Raw genomic sequence first — 17,447 nt, forward strand, 5'->3', positions numbered from 1 at the left:
ATCACTTGTGCCCAAGGAGAAAAGGAGCCCTAGAAACAGGCTGGATATAGCATCTGGACCATGCCCAAACACTGGGCCACACTGTAGATACTGCATGTCATTTAGTATTGGGATTTAAAATGGTATATTAATTATTCACTAGTGTTAACGTTGTTGGAATGCTTTCTAAGATCTGGACCTGGAAACAAGGGTTCACATATTTCAAAAATATTTTCCAAAGGTTTCAAAACATTTGTGTAAAAAGTTTAGAAACCTTTTCTTCAAAACCTTTTTTTCACATCTGGACCTGATATCTGTCGTAAGAATATATGACGTCCGTGATACATGGCTGAAAATGTCTGACACTGCAACCAAACCATCACAGGTGACTTATCTGTCCTTGCCATGCATAACCTGAAGAAGATCACCCATCTGGTCAACTGAAAGATAATGGGGTGTAGGATGTAAGGCATTATCCATCCCCCTTCCAAGATATAATTTTGATTATAATTAGCAGCGATAATATCTTGGCTACTGGACAACAGGCCAGCCAAAAGCTGAAGAGAGAAGGCACTACAGGTCCTCATCAGCGTGGCCCAGGAATGTGGTTGGCATGCTGTCAGGGGATTCCTGTCTTTTAATGCTTTATGTTAAAGCTAATGCACCTGGAGCCTGAGTTAGTTAATTAACTGACAGTGTACAATACACAGTGTTAGACTGTGTAAATTGAGGTAGACATACAAATATCGGTTTGTTGATTACTTTTAACAGATGCTACAGAATGGGTGATCATTTGACTGGGTTGGGACATGGACATTAAAAGACAGAAAGGTTGTTCATTTATCAGCACACAAATAACTCAAAAAAGCATAACCAGCCTTAAGCAGATACATTTTAATAAAAATGAATGAATACAAAAGTTGGATTGGTTAATGGAAATATGCACACAGCAAATACAGTTCATTTATACACCCTCAGATTGACAAACAGCTCGCTCCTCCGGGTCCCCAACACCAAGCTCTGCACCATGAGCGACCGGGCCTTTTGCACGGCAGCCTGTGGAACAGCCTCCCTGACCACATAAGGGCAACACAGACACTGCACTCTTTTAAGACTGGCCTAAAAATCGTTCTATTTAGAAAGGCGTTTCTTACTTTTTAAATGTATTTTATTATCGTTTGTTTTTAACTGTTCTTACTATGTACTGTGGCACTTTGAGATTCAACTGAATGTAGAGTGCGTTATAAATTAAATTAATTATTCATTATTATTATTAATTAAAATCATTTAAAATGCTTTAAGCATTTAAGCACAACCTGGCATTTACATTTTAGCATTTAGAGAAAAAAATTATTAATCCCAAAATAATGTCTTCTCGTTACTTGCAAATATGTACAGTATAAAAACATCAAGAGTTCTGGTGTAAAGATGAGTGAGTTATGGCAATAGCTCACAAAAAGCAACCTTATCGATACACACACATACAAGTCTGATGAACAATTGCGATGTTCCAGATGATTTTTCTTCTTGAGTTTTTCTTCGTATCTTCTGAAAAGAGAAAAGAGCAAAATGTCAGGAACTTTTTGTCCCTATGTCAGCTGACCTACGGTCTGCTGTTTCCTCGCCCTCCACCGCACCTTCTGCTTTGTCTGTGCGTGTGACACCTTTGCCATGGCCTTTGATCTCTGTCCTCAAACATCTGTTTGAGGGAACGTCTACCTGACTAAATCCACCACTGATTTATGAAAAGACATCAAGGTCCTGTAGAACGAGGTATGCCCCCTAGGTGTCCCTGACTTCCACTTTGGGTTCAACTAAGGATATAGGTCACATGATATATTCGATTCGAACACAAGCAATTACATTTGTTTGCGTGGCATACACTTTAAGGCACCTGTCTTGTTGTTGCAATGTCTTTAGCTACAGTCATAGCTAATGCTACCTTTTCAACGTGGATTTTCAAATGGACTCTCCATTTCTGAGAACTGCTGAGGCACTAAATGGGTTTGAGCGTCACATTTTCACTCCAGGAGTATGCTTCTAAGAGAGTCTCTTGTTCTCCAAGTCATAATATCTACCTGCTACACCCTCAAAGTTGACCTCGGTTAATCTCCAACTATCCAATAAAACGGACTGGTTTAGAACAGTGGAATGGTAACAGAGTCCCGCTAATGTGATTATCAAGGCAGGGCTCGTGTTGCAGGTGAGGCCTCACACGCGGCCAAAAGAGGGGCTGAGCTACGCTTGTGGCCTTAAGAGCTGATAGCCATCAGTGGGGGCCGGTTACCACAGTGGAGGAGAAACCTAGTCGCTGAAAGACTGGGCATTCCAAGGGGGAATTAGACTCTCTGGAGAATATGGTGATGCTGAACTGTGTGGCCCTCTGTCTGAGGGATAGTGGTTGTCTCTATACTAAAATCCTGTCATGATATAGTTGGCTCGCTTTTCCTGCATTGGTAAGATCAAACTATCTATCTACAAACAATCTATCTACCCACCCATCTATCTATTCTTATGTAAAAACACAGTCATGTAGAGAATGTGAATTTTAGGGCCTTAGTGCTATGTGAAGTCTGGTAAATGTCTTAGGGCATATTAATATTGTATGGGCGTGTGCAAAAACAGAGGGTTGATACAAACAGAACGGAAAAATGTATCTGATCTGATAGATTGACAACTACAAGGTGAAGTGGCATTTAGAACAAGGTAACACAAACATCTTTAAGTCAAAGCAATACTGACCTTGCAGCCCTGCAGTAAATTATCAAGGTATTGGGGTGAAAGCTTATTTCAGGACAAACCCAGACCAGAAGGCTCCAATATAATTATACATATGGTATGAAATAAATAATATCTACAGAATGAATGAGCTTGAAAATGAAGTTCTGATGCTGGGGAGACAATATTATAAATGAATCTACCCATTGCTCCTCTGCAACTAAATAAAACCCTTCCATATAACCATAATCAAGGTGCTACATTCCTAAAGCTGTCTCTCTGAGGAAAACTTCCTCCACCTAGACATTAGTTCAGCTAAACTCTGTCTGCCTAGTGAAAGACACGTATTAACACGTGCCAGTGTGACTTGTCAGTTAGCAGCTGATGCACAGAATGACAGCCTGATCCCTGGTTAAGGTGGTGTGAGCAGGTGAGTGTCAGTCTCTCACTGAGAACCCTCCAGATCACAGTCGCCCTACCAGGCCAAAAGACCTACACCAGGAATGTTTAAACAACCACATTGAATGATGAGACACAAAAACACAATTCTCAAAGGTTTCAGGTGGGGTTCCACATACTGTTGAATGCACAAGCACAAGCAGCACACAACAATTACATTATACTATAAACTTCACGATGGTGACCACAAGGTCACATGGCATAAGTTTGATAATGGCTGCTGGTTTGGAGTATGATCTCTTTCTAGTGAGAAGGCAGAATCTTTTTGTTCCACTGACGGCTAAATCTATTTGGCTTACCTGATGCTCTTCGACAACAAAAAGGGATGATTTGTGAACAAGTAACATTCCTGTCACCCCACACACACTGTGTTGAGATGCCATTTCAGGGATCTAGGGACTGAGAGGATTGGGTACTTCCATAATCCAGTGTTCAGCAGACTCCATCTCCTGTGTTTATCTGGATAATCCCACACTGAGGGATCTTTTCATCCGTAGACAAAGTATAGCCCTGCATGTCGTACTGCCGACAACCTTAAGAAGGTGTCAGGTGACAAATGATTTTTGGAGATTATCTATCAATCAAAGCCTTATACGTGTCTAACATTTGTAATCGACCTAAAATACAACATTGCTGTTACATGTCCTCAAAACAACTAGCACACAAAACTTGAAGTACATCAGTAATGCTTAGGATAGGATAGACAACCCAGCATGGTGCCATTGCAGACAATGTCACCGGCTGACCATGACAAAGACCGGAGCCATCGACAAAGCCTATGTTGAACCTATGTTGTTCTATGTTTAGAGAGCAATGGAATCTGGTATCTGTTGACAAGTTAGCGAGGTGCTAACACCATTTCCGTACAGCATATCAAACCACAGCCCGATTCTTCATCCCCTCACTCTCCTGTCGTTCTCTTTTCCTCTGTTGAAGGATGTGCGTAGTGTGTAGTGCCTAAGGCTAGCGCTATAACTGTCTGTTTTGGTATACGGCAAGCAGCTGCCACAGTACGGGCAAAAGGACAAGAGAGACAAGGAGAAACTGTGACAGCTTTGCTGGAACCTTTTTGTAAAGCGACTAAAACAGACTTGACAGGTTAGGGGTTTCCACACTTACAATGTTTGTCAAAGGGGGTGTTTGGGGTGGAGTGTGCATGGGTTACTAGAAAAACTGTGAACACTTAAGGGTTTTGCTTTATGTAAAAACAATCTCTTAAAGCTCTTCTGCTTGTGTCCCTATGATCTCTGCAAGGAAGGATTCCTCTCACCAGAAAGATAGACATTGCCTTTAAAGGAGCTGATCTAGAAGACACTGGAGTCTGCTTGATCAGACAAGGTAAAATGGCAAGGGACTTGAGATTGACACAAGGGTTCCCATCCCTTTCCTCCTTGCTGGCAGTGTGTACCCTCTCATTTGGCTTGGTCTGACCCATGACCTTATAACTCAGTGTACACCAAGAAGGGTGAACTGTAAAGGTCATGGAACCCAAGCAGGAAGGAGACAAACTCAGTTGCTTTGTGATGTGGGTAAGAGTCACAAGTTTGGCACTTGAACTGGGTCTCATATTGAGAAGCATCAGACCTCTGATGTACATTCTGAATGCTACCAATGTTTCAATGATGGTTTGTGGCAGTTTCAGGAGGAATACAAAAGTTTCAATTAGTTTGAGAGTGTTTTGAAATGGATTTTCGCAATTTCAATTTCACATCCACATTTGATATATAACACAAGACAAGGCCACTAAAAGCCTATTTCCCTAAACGAGGCCTAGAGAAGAAGCATGTATAGGTTCCTGTCTAGTTATTACTTCCTTGTATGACCCTAACCAACCCTAACCCTTCGATTGAGTTGACCCCATTCGCCAAGGTCTCGGTATCCTTCACAAAGGCAAACCATGACCACATAATGGGGGTTAAGTTTAAAAACAAGACAAGTTAAACCAATCTAGGTGTCATCTCTGCTTGTTCTCTCTTGCATGTAAATGACAGGATGTTTGCTATGATGGTTTTCCTGAGAAGTCAAAAAACCATATTCAGTACCGTTATCTTTAAATGACCATTCAAGGTGAGTTTAAGGCCCGTGTTACACGTCAAATTAATATACTCAGTGTCTTTTATTGCAAATGCCTGTCACTGGTGAGTGGCTTTATGGTTCCTTTATTAGAATTTTCACAAGGGGAATATGACACCATAGTTACCATGACCTCTGACACACAAGTGATAAAAAGTATTGCTATGTTGCCGGGCACCACTAACAGTTGTGGGTGTGTGGCTGTGGCATCTAAAATACATGAACGTTTTACTGAACGCTGGGAAAGACATGTCGCACAAAAGCAAAAAGGTTGTGACCAGGTCACAACTGCACCAACACTTACAGGAAGGTCAGCTCCTGAGTATATTTGTAGCTCGTGTATATTTGTAATGGGTAAATGAACAACCTTAGGAGGCCGACTTCAAAATTCGCCCACGCATTCAGACATATTTAGACTTTCCAAATACGTCTGACTGTTAAGGACAGCCAGGTCGCTTATAAAAAGCCAGGAGTGGACAGCTGGATAGCGGGTGTTGTAGGAAAGCCCTGCTAGAGGTGAATATGCACCCCATGTTGCATATATATATATAGTATAGTATCAAAAACTCCCACTTCCTCCCACTCCCACATGCCATGTTAGGAACCTAGATGGGTTGACAGTAAAAACAGTGACAAACAAAGTAGGTGTGAGGATTTACAGGGAAATCAAAAGCCAGCGACTGACTGATGTAGCTTGGTACCTCAAATGTACTCGGGTGTTTCTCTGGTCTGGTGTGTGTGTGTGTGTGTGTGTGTGTGTTTGCATGCGTAAAGGGTGTGTCTGAGGACTTTATGTTGTTAATCTCAACATCAAAGCAAGCCTCTGTCATGTCACCCTGTCGGGACAAAGACAGGGAGGCGGGCCTGTTTTGAAGGAGAGTGTGTTCTAACTGGGGAAATTATAGGTTGCTTCAATGTTTTACTCTGTTTACAACAAACACATTTTGTATAGCGCTGTTGTTTTCCTTTTACAATTGCTATAATTATTCGACTACATGTCTCCTCAGTCAGTCAGAAGTCAGTTTATCATGATATCAGGATTCTACAGGATCCACAGTATCAACATTGCCTCGTCTGCAAAGTAGAGTTTCGTTGTAAGAACAAAAGAACGCACAACACGAATATAGTTACAAGAGTGCTTACCACTGTGACACATTAAAGCCAGTCAGAAGATTTAATAGTATGGCATCAGGCTATAGTGTGGAACTCAGACAGGTTAAATACTATCAACACTGAAACCTTATAACATTTCAAATGTCTCACATTGCAGGATAACGTATGTTAATGATATCAAAACATGGCTTATTCTTGTTTCTATGGAGCCATAATAAGTGATGCCAGCTATGCAATTGTAACCATGATGAACTACATGTAACATGATCTAAAATGATTCTCAGTGCTAACACGACTTAATTCTCCATTGAAAACCGTCTGGACAGTAAGTATTCCTGGTTTTGTGTTACATGGCCCATGATAAAAATAGATTCATGGACAATAGCATAATGATCCCAACTGTCTGGACTCTACAGGGGGATGGAGGCTAACGATGCCCAGGGGTTGAGGCCAGGATCCACATTCTATTCTGTCTCAATGGTACTGCCGTTGCCAATTACTGAATATTCCAGTCAAAATCAACGTCTCCAACAGTGTTGGCACTGCATGACAACTTTAAACTAACACATTTTCTTATGTCCACAATCCTATCTGAATTCTTTTAGAAGAGCTACAGTAGAATTATACCTAAATGTACAGTACGGTCTGGTCTGGGATCAGCCTCCAACAGATGCTTCTGCCCTGGGGGAGTGAGAGGGGCGTCCCAGCTTGCTTTTCCATCAGTCCATCCCTGTTATAAAGTTTATGGTGTGTGTAAGTGTGTATGTAGCTTCCTGAATGTGATGTTTGATGTGGCAGAGTTGGGCCTGTGTCATATCATCTGCTTTACAAACTCTCTCACACACACACAAACACCCCCACACATACACACACATACACACACCCTCATCATGTGTGTGGGCATGTGTGTACATGTGAATGTGTGTAAAGATGTCCAGGTAAAATAACAGAGGCTGATCTAAGCCACATCAAACCTTGCATCCAGGAAGCTTCCAGTCACTGTTATTACTGAGATGAACCTTCCTCTGTCTCCACACCTCCTCCTCTGCCAGCCAACATAAATACACACAGGCTTTCCGACAAAACCTGACTTTTGACCCTTACAGTGGTGTCCTGTCTCTGAACCTACTAGTCCTTTCTCATTGTATAAGCACGCCATCTAATGAAATTGCTCATGCTAATTAGTAGGCTTGTCTCCTTGCTCCATTCTCTCTCTCTCCCTCTTTCCTCCCTCACCTGTTCTTTCCCTCTCTCTGAGGGTGGGGTATCCCATAGTCACACAGGTAAGCACCACAGCGTCTGTCATTATTCCAGAGAGATTTACGAGGCTCCCTTGCACCCCTCCGATGTCCGTGGAAGGCCTTCCCTGCAGTGTTGGCCTCAGACATGAAAGCCTCTCTTCCCGCAGATTGGAAAATCATACCCCCTAAGCTCCAGGTCTAATTATACTGCTTTATGAGCTGTCAGCCCCACGTCCATTATCCGGCTGGGGCCCTTTCAAGTTCCTTTTCCATCGTGCTCATCCTCTGCCTAAACCAGGTGTGATTGATAAGTGGTTCTCCTGTTCTGGTGTCTCTTGCTTCTCTGTAAAGCTGACTCAACCTTTTTAAAAGGTAGGACGTTTTTCATAATGGTTTTACGTTACGACTTTTTGAAGACATGCAGAAGCAGCAAACCGTGAGTTACGTGGACAAGCTTTCAAGTCAGTTTCTCCTCAGGCCGAACTCGATATCAGTGACCGCCTCTGTTGTTACGATCTTTCTCACCGTTTCCAAGGTCAATACAGTCCACCATGGGCATATCAGTGGCTCTCTCCCTCTTATAAATAATGTAGCTTTTGCAAAGGGGATCCATAACTCCTCAAGCACGAAATTCAAAACCATATCAATAACCTGCTGGAGTTCAAGAAACGTGCACCATCTTGACTTTGCAAAGGTTTATGGACATTCGCAAGGCCAATTAGTGTTAGTTTATATATACGGAGTTATGTTTAAAGTCGATTGTAATTCACACTGACAAATTAAGTGGTAATTACTTTTAAAATGTCCCTTTTTATGCTTACATTTCGACATTACTCATGTTACTGTAAATAACTTTGGTCAACATTTTTCATTCTGTAGTTCTACTTGTACTACAGTTCCTCCACTTAGAGTTAAATAGATATAACAAAGCGTAATGTGTGTATGACAGACATCTTCAATGTCCATCGTTAGGTGATACTGTACACAGCCCCCTCTAAGGGGAGCACTCTGGTCTAACGTCATCTGTGTCTAGTCTGACTAATAATAGTGGTCAAAAGACAATGATTGTAATTGCAGCATACAGTCGTTGGAGAAAAAAATAGTTAAAATAACAGGACTTTCCCTGAAGTTGTAACTTGTCCTGAAATGGTGCATGAATGGCCTTTGTGTGCGCTGCAGGTGGTCTTTCCTGTGAGTCTGCCTGTGCGTAACTCGATGGTCTACAAAGGTGTTTGTCTGGTACATATTCTTGAGAGTAAACCCGTGCTTCTCCTAAACAGCTTCCTTTGCTCCGCTCCGAATCCTCTGACCCCCACCCACTGACCACCCCCGTGCAGCACATTCCTAATCCCTTCACCCAACGTGGCCTGTGGAGAAGGACAAGAAGAGGGGGTTGGGGAAACCTGACCTTTCTTCTCACAGGATGGCGCCACAGGCTGCCACACAAATCCCCCTCCCCATTAAGAGGGGTCGGTTCAGAGGCAGGGTGGTGCTGGTGGTCCATGTTGGGGGGGTAGGGGGGTATGGGGGAGGGGAAAGTGGGGGATGATGACAAAGTGTTGCGCAACACCAAGGCTGTGTCCATGTCATGAGACCAAACTTTCTCCAGATCCTTAACTGGTTTCTGTCACCCTTGCTGTCATTTCTAAAGTGAGGTGAAGTGACATTAAAGGCCAGAGAGAGTGATATCCAGGAAATGGCAGTGGCTGTCTCAGCCTACAGTGGTTAGTCTTTCCATGCCCTGACGGACCACGACACTCCATCCCTGACCGCAGCACCACACAATGGGCTTTAAAGCCTGTCAGGGCAGGTTTGTCAAGGTATGCTGAGTGGGCAACATCTGTCACTGGTCACAGAACAGGACCAAATACTGTGACTGAGAGTCTTTTAAAGAGATGCCTGTCTACAGCTCATTGTTCTAAAACAATCACCCCCCCCCCCCCCCCCCCCCCCCCCCCCCCCCCCCCCCCCCCCCACAAAAAGAAAAAATAATAAATAAACAATTATGGAATTCCGAAAACATAATAATTTTGAGGGGCATCGAAGGGAAGGCCTTCTTTGACCTACCAAATACTAGGTACAGAGGAGGTGAAGTGTAAAAGACAGATACATTATATAATCACTACGGACAACTGAGGATTCAAGTGATTTCTAAGGGTCAGGGCTTTTTGTGAAAAGGGACGGAAACCGTGACTGCAAGCACAGCCTGAGATCAGGGCCTATCATCGGCTGCTTAGAGCGGGGGGAATTCCTGGGGCCTTGAGGGCCCTCGGTGCGGCAAGCTTCTGAGCGCAAACAACGGCACAGGTGCAAGAGACGAGAACATCCCAAAGGGGACGATGATTTGACAGAGAGCGGCGAAGAGGTGCAGCGGGGGGAATCTCTCGGGATGTTAACCAGAAATGACATTAAGGAATGAGAAGAGGCCAAGGTATGAGTAGTCAGAAGGACAGAGCACTGGGGATATGTACAGTCGTGTCACGCAAATTATGAGATGAGATTATTGCAACAACTTGGGCAAATGGTGAATGATGATTGAGTCTTGATATTATGGTAATCATTACCTACTAATCAAAGATACAAAGATATAGAATAACTAACTTGAATACAGTGGATCTTGAATATAATGAGGCCTTTTGCAACTTGCATAGGGATGAAACATAATGTGGCTGCATACAAATTCCATTAAAAAGCAATATGTTATGACCGGCAATGAGACCGAACCTCAACAACCACACAAGAACCAGACATCTCTTCGGGAATATCTCCACAGCTAGCATGCAGAGAGAGTATTAATACATCCATGTCTTGAAACATGATTTAGATGATTTATGAAGACAGGGGCGGGAGGGGGGGGGGGGGGGCAGTATAGATAACCACATGTTAATAACTTGCAGTATGAGTCAATTTGGTGTTCACATCCTATTTATAATCAACGTCAATTCTGGATGAGCGTCCTGTAACAAGACGGCGACCAGAAGTCGTTTGCGGCCGCGGAAACCAGCGGAGGTTGGGGACTGGGCTCTCCGTTTACCAACACCTGAGCTGGGTAAGTGGTCCAGCAGCTGGAGCTGAGGGGCGGTGGGTTGGGGGTGGTAGTGGGGGTGTGGGTGTATGGGGGGCCAAAAGGGGAGGGTTGTCTGGAGGTCCAGCTCTGTAGAAGGCTCACCTTGGTTCTTCGTGTGTGCAGAAGAGAGGGGAGGAGCAGGTCGACCTCACGCTGGGTTGTCCTGGGGGATCTGGGACAAGCTACGGCGCAGCCTCCCTCCTGTTCAGGAGAGACAGGGGATTCATGATGGGGAAACAAGGAGATGGAACTACAACAATTTAACAAATCTGATTAAAGTGACGTAAAAGATGGATATGGAGGCGTTCTATACTAAGTATAGGGGTGTTCCACAATAAGCGTTTGCTGTAGTGAGCACTATAATGAGATGTAATAGAAAGTGGCTGACCCAAGTGCACGGAGGTATTCAGTGTACCCCATAAGTAAAGTAGAAGGACAGTAACAGGCGCCAAGCTGACACAGCTACACTGTAGTCCTCCGTACTGTTGGCGGCATCCACATTCCAAGCTCTGAAAGAGCGTTGAGAGAGGGAAAAGGCCATCTGGAGTTTTCCTTCTCTCTCTTGTAATGACCTCCATGACATGTTCTCAGTGAGAGGAGATGACCCTAACACACTCACACACACACAGACACACACATGCTGCTAACAATGGCCCTGTCATGGCCAACACCATCAGCCATGAGTGTTTCAGCCATGCATGCTCCGGACTGACTTTCCCCATTGTTGGTGGCGGCGCTACAGTAAGTGACTTGAACGATGTAATGCTGCATTCCAAAAGGGCAGAGCACTCATTCTTTCTCTTGGAAAAATAGCGGGTGACAGTTAAGGTGTTGGTACAGGCTCTATTGCTTAATTACGGGGGGGAAACCGTTGAAACACAAGCTGACCAAGTGTTAGTCAGAGAATATGGACAACGTCTGGGAGCTGTCGCACTCACACCATGCTGTGCTATAATGTCAACCCCCAGGGTGAGACATGCTAAACATACGGCAGTGTTACTTGCTACCACTGTGTCAACTTTTAACCCTGAGCTAGATGATGTGTGTGCATGCGTGTGAACGTGTGTGTGTGTGTATTTACACACATACACACAAACCAACTTACACTCATAATCTGTATCCAGATACTATCAGTAAAATATTTTGATAAATAAAACCATACGGCTTGATTGCTTCACCTGTTACCATGGAAACAAATTAAGATTGACTTTTTATATAGATCCATGACTATGGTATTGACCAATACTAACCAGCAGGTCCGTTCATGGAGTTGTTGTTGTTTACATTGGAGGGCTCTTTCAGTGTCTCAGAGGTCTGGCTGGATTTGATCTCATTGTCAGTCTTCTTCACTTGGGTCTCCTCCACAGGGGCCTGCTCTCCTGCTTTGGCCCCCTCAGGGGAACCTGGGGCTGGGCTGGAGGCTGGGGCTGGGCTTGAGGCTGGGCTTGAGGCTGGGCTTGAGGCTGGGGCTGGGGCTGGGCTTGAGACTTGGGTTGGGGCTGGGCTTGAAGTTGGGCTTGAGGCTGGGGCTGGGGCTGGGCTTGAAGCTGGGCTTGAGGCTGGGGCTGGGTCAGGAACGGAGTCATTGGCTGGTTTGTCTGCATCCGCTGTCAAAGAATGAGATTATATCAGGTTATTGTTGCTGATGTACTGTTGGAACCTACCATGCTTTGTCATTAGCTGCCATGTAATAACAGCATCCTCAATCTAAGCACCTGCACTCAAGTGGTTCTGCCTACTACAACAGTGTGTGTGTGTGTGTGTGTGTGTGTCTGTCTGTGTGAAGAGGGGATTTCTCCTGTGCCAAACCAGACGGGGGTCCTGGTTAGTTATGGTACAATGATGGGGTGGAATGAAGGACTAGCCCAGAGAGAGTCCCAGCCACACAGCTGTTGGAGCTGTGGGAAAGCAAGGTGACCCCCTCATTAAGACCGGAGGGGCTGGAGGGATGGGGTGAGGACAGAGAGGGAGGAGAGGAGACAGGATGGAAGGAAGTGAGGGGATTTTCTACTTCTGTACTGCAGGTGGTAGGGTGCCTCCCTAGTAACCCCCCCCCCCCGCCCTGCCCCAGCCGTGTGTTTGAGATGCTTTCACAAGCAGAATAGAAACATAGCAGAATATGAAGAAATTAACAAATGGAGTAAGTAAGTTAGCAATTTCCTTTTTCTGCCTTGCTGATCTTACAGGAAGCAGTATGTGACAGCCTTTGCACATTGCAATTTGCACTTCTTTACACATTTGTATCTTTTGTATTTTTTTGTATTTTTATATTGTAAATGATGGCTGCTTTACATGTATAATTCTAAATTCCATTAGTATTGCTCGACTATGTACCTTTAGTATAGTTAGTACATATATTTAAGTTTTTAAGATTCCTATATGTTTAATGTATGCACCTTTAGTATAGTTAGTCCACATTTTCAAGTTTTTAAGATTCCTGTATGTTTAATGTATGCACCTTTCTGCCAAAGTAAATTCCTTGTCTGTGTAAACTTTCATGGCGTTAAAAAACCTTTCTGATTCTGATTCTTGGCAAAGACTTCCTCATTTCTTACTGCTATTTTTGCTTCTAGTGTCTTGATGCATGTTTTGCTATTCTTGTCCATATTTCCTCTTTTTACGGTAAATGCCGTTACCTACTGTTATTTTTGCGGTAAGTGCGAAATACTGTTTTTCACTGCTAGTGATTTAAATGAATATTTATTTTCCTTTCATACCAGTACATAGCTATTGCTTGTCATTTCACACAAACGTCATTGTTCAGAATGACACTATTGCGAATGGTACTGTGCATTTGATAATAAATCACTTGACTTGTAGTGCAGCACATGCATGTAAATAAGCCCCACATCATTAACCCTTGTTTGGGTCTGTACTAATAGACTCACTGGACAAACAAGGCCAATGCACACACTCATCACATCATTCGCACATAAAAGGGTCACACCAAATATCTCTCTCTCTCTCTCTCTCCACACCTGAAGGAGAAAGAATGGTGGATAAATGCACTGAGGGGGATGGGTATCTTTACAACCAGTCATCCAAACTGACCATCTCCACAGTGTGAGTGATGCCCAGGGCAAACAGACACGCTGAGACATGACTGACATAGTAACTCTCCTCTTGGAAGACCATTGAGAAACATCTGAATTTGATCCTTCACTTCCTGATTAAAACACTTAAAAAGTACAGTCAAAGGAAAAAAACAAGCAATTCTCCTTTACATAATGACTGTGTTTTCTATCAATTGGAAACTGTTACAATGGAATGGATTCCAGGACAGTTGTAGTTTAGAAAGACCTACAGCACAACGTTGTTTATTATTTTTGGTTTATGAAAAGTCGCTCTGGATAAGAGCGTCTGCTAAATGACTAAATGAATAAGGATAAAGTCCTGTGCTTTTGTCGATTGTTTGAATGTAACACACATAGTATTAGATAAATGTTTAAAAAGCCAGCAAATCATCTTTATCAGGATAGTTGGTGGGGTTGTATGTACATCTACAGGCTGCATAATGCTGTACCTAGCTGAAACATAATATCTTCACAAAACCGTCACTGGTCCTGTTGATAAAATAAGGACATCAATGGAATCCATCACTAAAAAAGCTGCGGTTGTGACCAGCATGTCGATGACCCTTGACTCCAATGTGCATTCTCTTGAATTCCTGTTCCACCATGTGTTGAGAACTAGAATTGCATCCCTTCTATAAGTATTTCTCGGATTTGCTTGCATCATGTGAGATTCAAGGGTGAAGTACATTGTCCACACATCCTGTCTGATTAGAAACAGGAATAAACATGAAGCAGTACTCTATCTTTAAATAGAGAATGACTCATTATGTGGTGAAATTCATCTGTCACACAATCACACCCTATGTGGGGCGTCATAACGCGGTACGCAGTACTAGTTAAGGTGCCTACACACTAAAGACAGTGTACGTAACAGCCATCCTGGCACCATTTAGTGATTTCATCATCCATTTTGTTGTTTCTGTCCACTGTTCTTCCTACCCATATGCCTTCACCTAGACATGTTCTGGTTCTGGTTGAAATTCAATTTCCACAAAAAACAGCCAAAGCTACTACAATGGAAGATCATATCGTCATTAGGTGTTGTAAGGGAAAATATATTTAGTTAGAGCTTCTCTGCATGGCCAGTGAACATGGCAATGGATTACGAACATAGTTGCAGTAGCTTCCTTCTCTTTTCAGGCTAAAATGTAACACTTTGCGAAAGAGCAAACCAAAGGACACAGAATCACTCAACACCTAATTCTGAACAGAGACTACTCTTAGGCCGCTTTTTTGTCACTGTACCATACTGCTCAGTAGGTCCTGACTGTAAGACATCCCCGGGATGAAGATGAACCTCTCTCACCTTTCTCTTCCTCCCCTTTCTTAGCGTCAGTCATCGGGGTGGAGTCTTGGGCTCCGGCGGTAGCGCCAGCAAAGGTTTGCATGCCTGGGGGTAGAGAAGGGAGGAGGTGTGAAAGTTGTTTCTGTTGTAAACAGCAGTTTGTTCCAGTAGATGTAAAAAAGAAGAGGACAAATGTGACATTTTTAAGACGTGTTCTCTGTTTACGAATAAGTGCTAAGCACTGTGACCATATTTTTTCTCGATTTCTCGCTGTGACCATATTTGTTCTCGTTTTTCTTGCACTGTGACTATGTGTGACTATAGTCAAAGGATGACCTCACCGTTCCTGGACAAAGAGTCGTCAGCGCCCTCGGGCTCCACGGTGCTGAGTGGAACCTCAGCGTCCTCCTGCCTGCCCGAGCGCAGGTCTACGGAGAACCGCTACAAACACATGCAGCCAGGTCACATCCACGCTCACACTCATGTGAATGCTACACTCCATGTTGTACAGTCAAGCTGGTTTTCTTAATGAATTTCAAATCAGAACTTTTTGTTTTCTCCCAGTGTGGGGGTCGGATCTTTTGGTGAGACCCAAACTAATATCAATACTTATGGTTCACTTTGTGGCCAAGTTGGGTTGGAATGTGTCATTTAAAGGAGTTGGCTAGTGGACGTGCTCACCCTTGACCTCTTTCGTGAGAGGAAACATGCAACACCAATTACTAGACCAGCAAAGATGAACAGGATGACGATGACAGGAACTGGAGAAGTTAAGAGCGACAGGTCGTGAATGAGAATTGAAAAGTGGTAAAACAAAGGAACAAACCTCACAGGCTTTTCCCCAAGTTTAAAGAGAAGAACGTTTGGTGTACACACTTTGACAGTATAGGAAGGTACACATCTCCTACCTGTGCTGTTGCCTGTGTAAGGACCTAGACTGGGTCTGGCGGTCGTCATATGGCCTGGCGCTGTTAGACGTTCTTCCAAAAACACATACATCATTTTAATCAGTAGAGTTAAAAAATGGATGCGGACCAATCTTCTCACATCTAAATCGGAAATCCCTTGCATGGTGCAGTCACATCCTGCCCCCAGAGTGGTTCCTCATTCTTCCCCTGCCTTCCCCAAATACAGACCCCAACCACACTATGCACAGCCGACCACCATTGTAAACTAGCAAGGGGCATGATATATGATAAATGGTTCCTGAGGGGGCTTGCTCAACTCACCTCTTATAGTTGGGGCAGGTGTATTTGGGGCTGGTGTATTTGATGGTACTGGGACAACTGTGGTCATGGTAGGCGTGTAAATAGGAGTTGTGACCATAGAGCTGTCAGTAGCGTTGCTATCATTAGCGTGCGCTGTATTATAATCTGTGTCAGGTTTGAATGAAGGGAATGTTACAGCATTACATTCATATTAGACACACATTAGACTAGCCTATAAAGACCCCAGGTCAGCTGTTCTTACCAGAGAGTGTAGAGTTTAGGTGCGTTCTGCTTGATCCTGGGTCAGGTGAGAGTGTGGAGCCAACAGTTGTATTGTAAACCTGCTGGATATACATGGTGTCAGCTGTTGTTGAAGACTGATCTACAGGTGGAGGGCCCTCAGAGGTCTGTGCCGTGGCAGAAGGCAGGCCAGAACCTGGACATACAGTACAGCACAGTTAAATACCCACAAAGCACTGATCATATATCATAAATATGTACATGAACTGACAGCCTGACTGATGCTCATGACACAAAGGAGTGTCAAAAAGGAAATATTTTGAAGGAAAAGTGTCGTCTTTGACATATCTTTGAATAAACCAAGCACATTTTTACCCTATAAAACACAAGGTAAGATAAGAACATTTGGAGTAATACTATCTAATTAACGACTAAATAAATAAAGCAGCACTTGAACCCACCAAAACCATCACCCACCAAACTCACAGAACCCATATCTATTTCAAACATCAAACTGCATCCAGAGCCACTGGCTCAGACCTGAAAGCCTTTGAGCAGTAGCTTACCCAAGATAAGGAGATACAAAACCAGGTGCATTGTTTTCAGTTAGCAGGAGCTCTCATGTAGTACCAGATACGATGGTTGCAGATGCTGCTGCCTGTAAGGACACTGTGTTCCTTCCAGTGTGTATTGCGATACCTTGCAAATGAGCTCAAAAGGGAACCCACCCCTCTGGCAATGACATGGTGAAACAAGGAAAGAGGAACTTGGTCACAGACTTTCTTTTGAGTTTTGTCATCCTTTAAATGAACATCCAACGCCCATGTCTTCCATCATACTGGATGAGAAGGTCAATGGTATCGTAAGGTTATGGCCTCTTGTTTCATCATGATAGACGGGTGCTTCCTCCTCTGGGCTTTGGCCCGTCTCTCCTCATGTCTTAAGGGAGAACATGTAAAATGCAACGTGGCTGCAAAATATAGGACTGTC

The 17,447-nt window shown here is 43.7% G+C and overlaps 1 protein-coding gene across 1 annotated transcript; it reads right to left on the minus strand.

Annotated features, from left to right (window-relative positions):
* Nucleotides 1-853: 853 nt before the first annotated feature.
* On the minus strand, nt 854-17,170 carry si:dkey-27h10.2 (flocculation protein FLO11). Its single transcript, XM_047045942.1, has 10 exons — nt 17,024-17,170; nt 16,480-16,653; nt 16,239-16,382; nt 15,918-15,989; nt 15,691-15,770; nt 15,351-15,450; nt 15,031-15,114; nt 11,901-12,257; nt 10,753-10,851; nt 854-1,527 (listed from the first exon to the last, which is right to left on the minus strand). Exons 1-9 carry the CDS (start codon nt 17,052-17,054, stop codon nt 10,799-10,801), a joined length of 1,095 nt encoding a protein of 364 aa, XP_046901898.1. The 5' UTR covers nt 17,055-17,170; the 3' UTR covers nt 854-1,527; nt 10,753-10,798.
* Nucleotides 17,171-17,447: the final 277 nt, after the last annotated feature.

Source organism: Hypomesus transpacificus, chromosome 22, assembly GCF_021917145.1.
Source record: "Hypomesus transpacificus isolate Combined female chromosome 22, fHypTra1, whole genome shotgun sequence".
Taxonomy (NCBI): Eukaryota; Metazoa; Chordata; class Actinopteri; order Osmeriformes; family Osmeridae; genus Hypomesus; species Hypomesus transpacificus.

Excerpts from the sequence above, each read along its gene's own strand:
- si:dkey-27h10.2 (XM_047045942.1), bottom strand. The coding sequence starts at position 17,054 with ATGCACCTGGTTTTGTATCTCCTTATCTTGG. Across the intron at positions 16,383-16,479 it reads CCTAAACTCTACACTCTCTG|ATTATAATACAGCGCACGCT; the intron begins GTAAGAACAGCT and ends AACCTGACACAG. Across the intron at positions 15,771-15,917 it reads TTACACAGGCAACAGCACAG|TTCCTGTCATCGTCATCCTG; the intron begins GTAGGAGATGTG and ends TAACTTCTCCAG.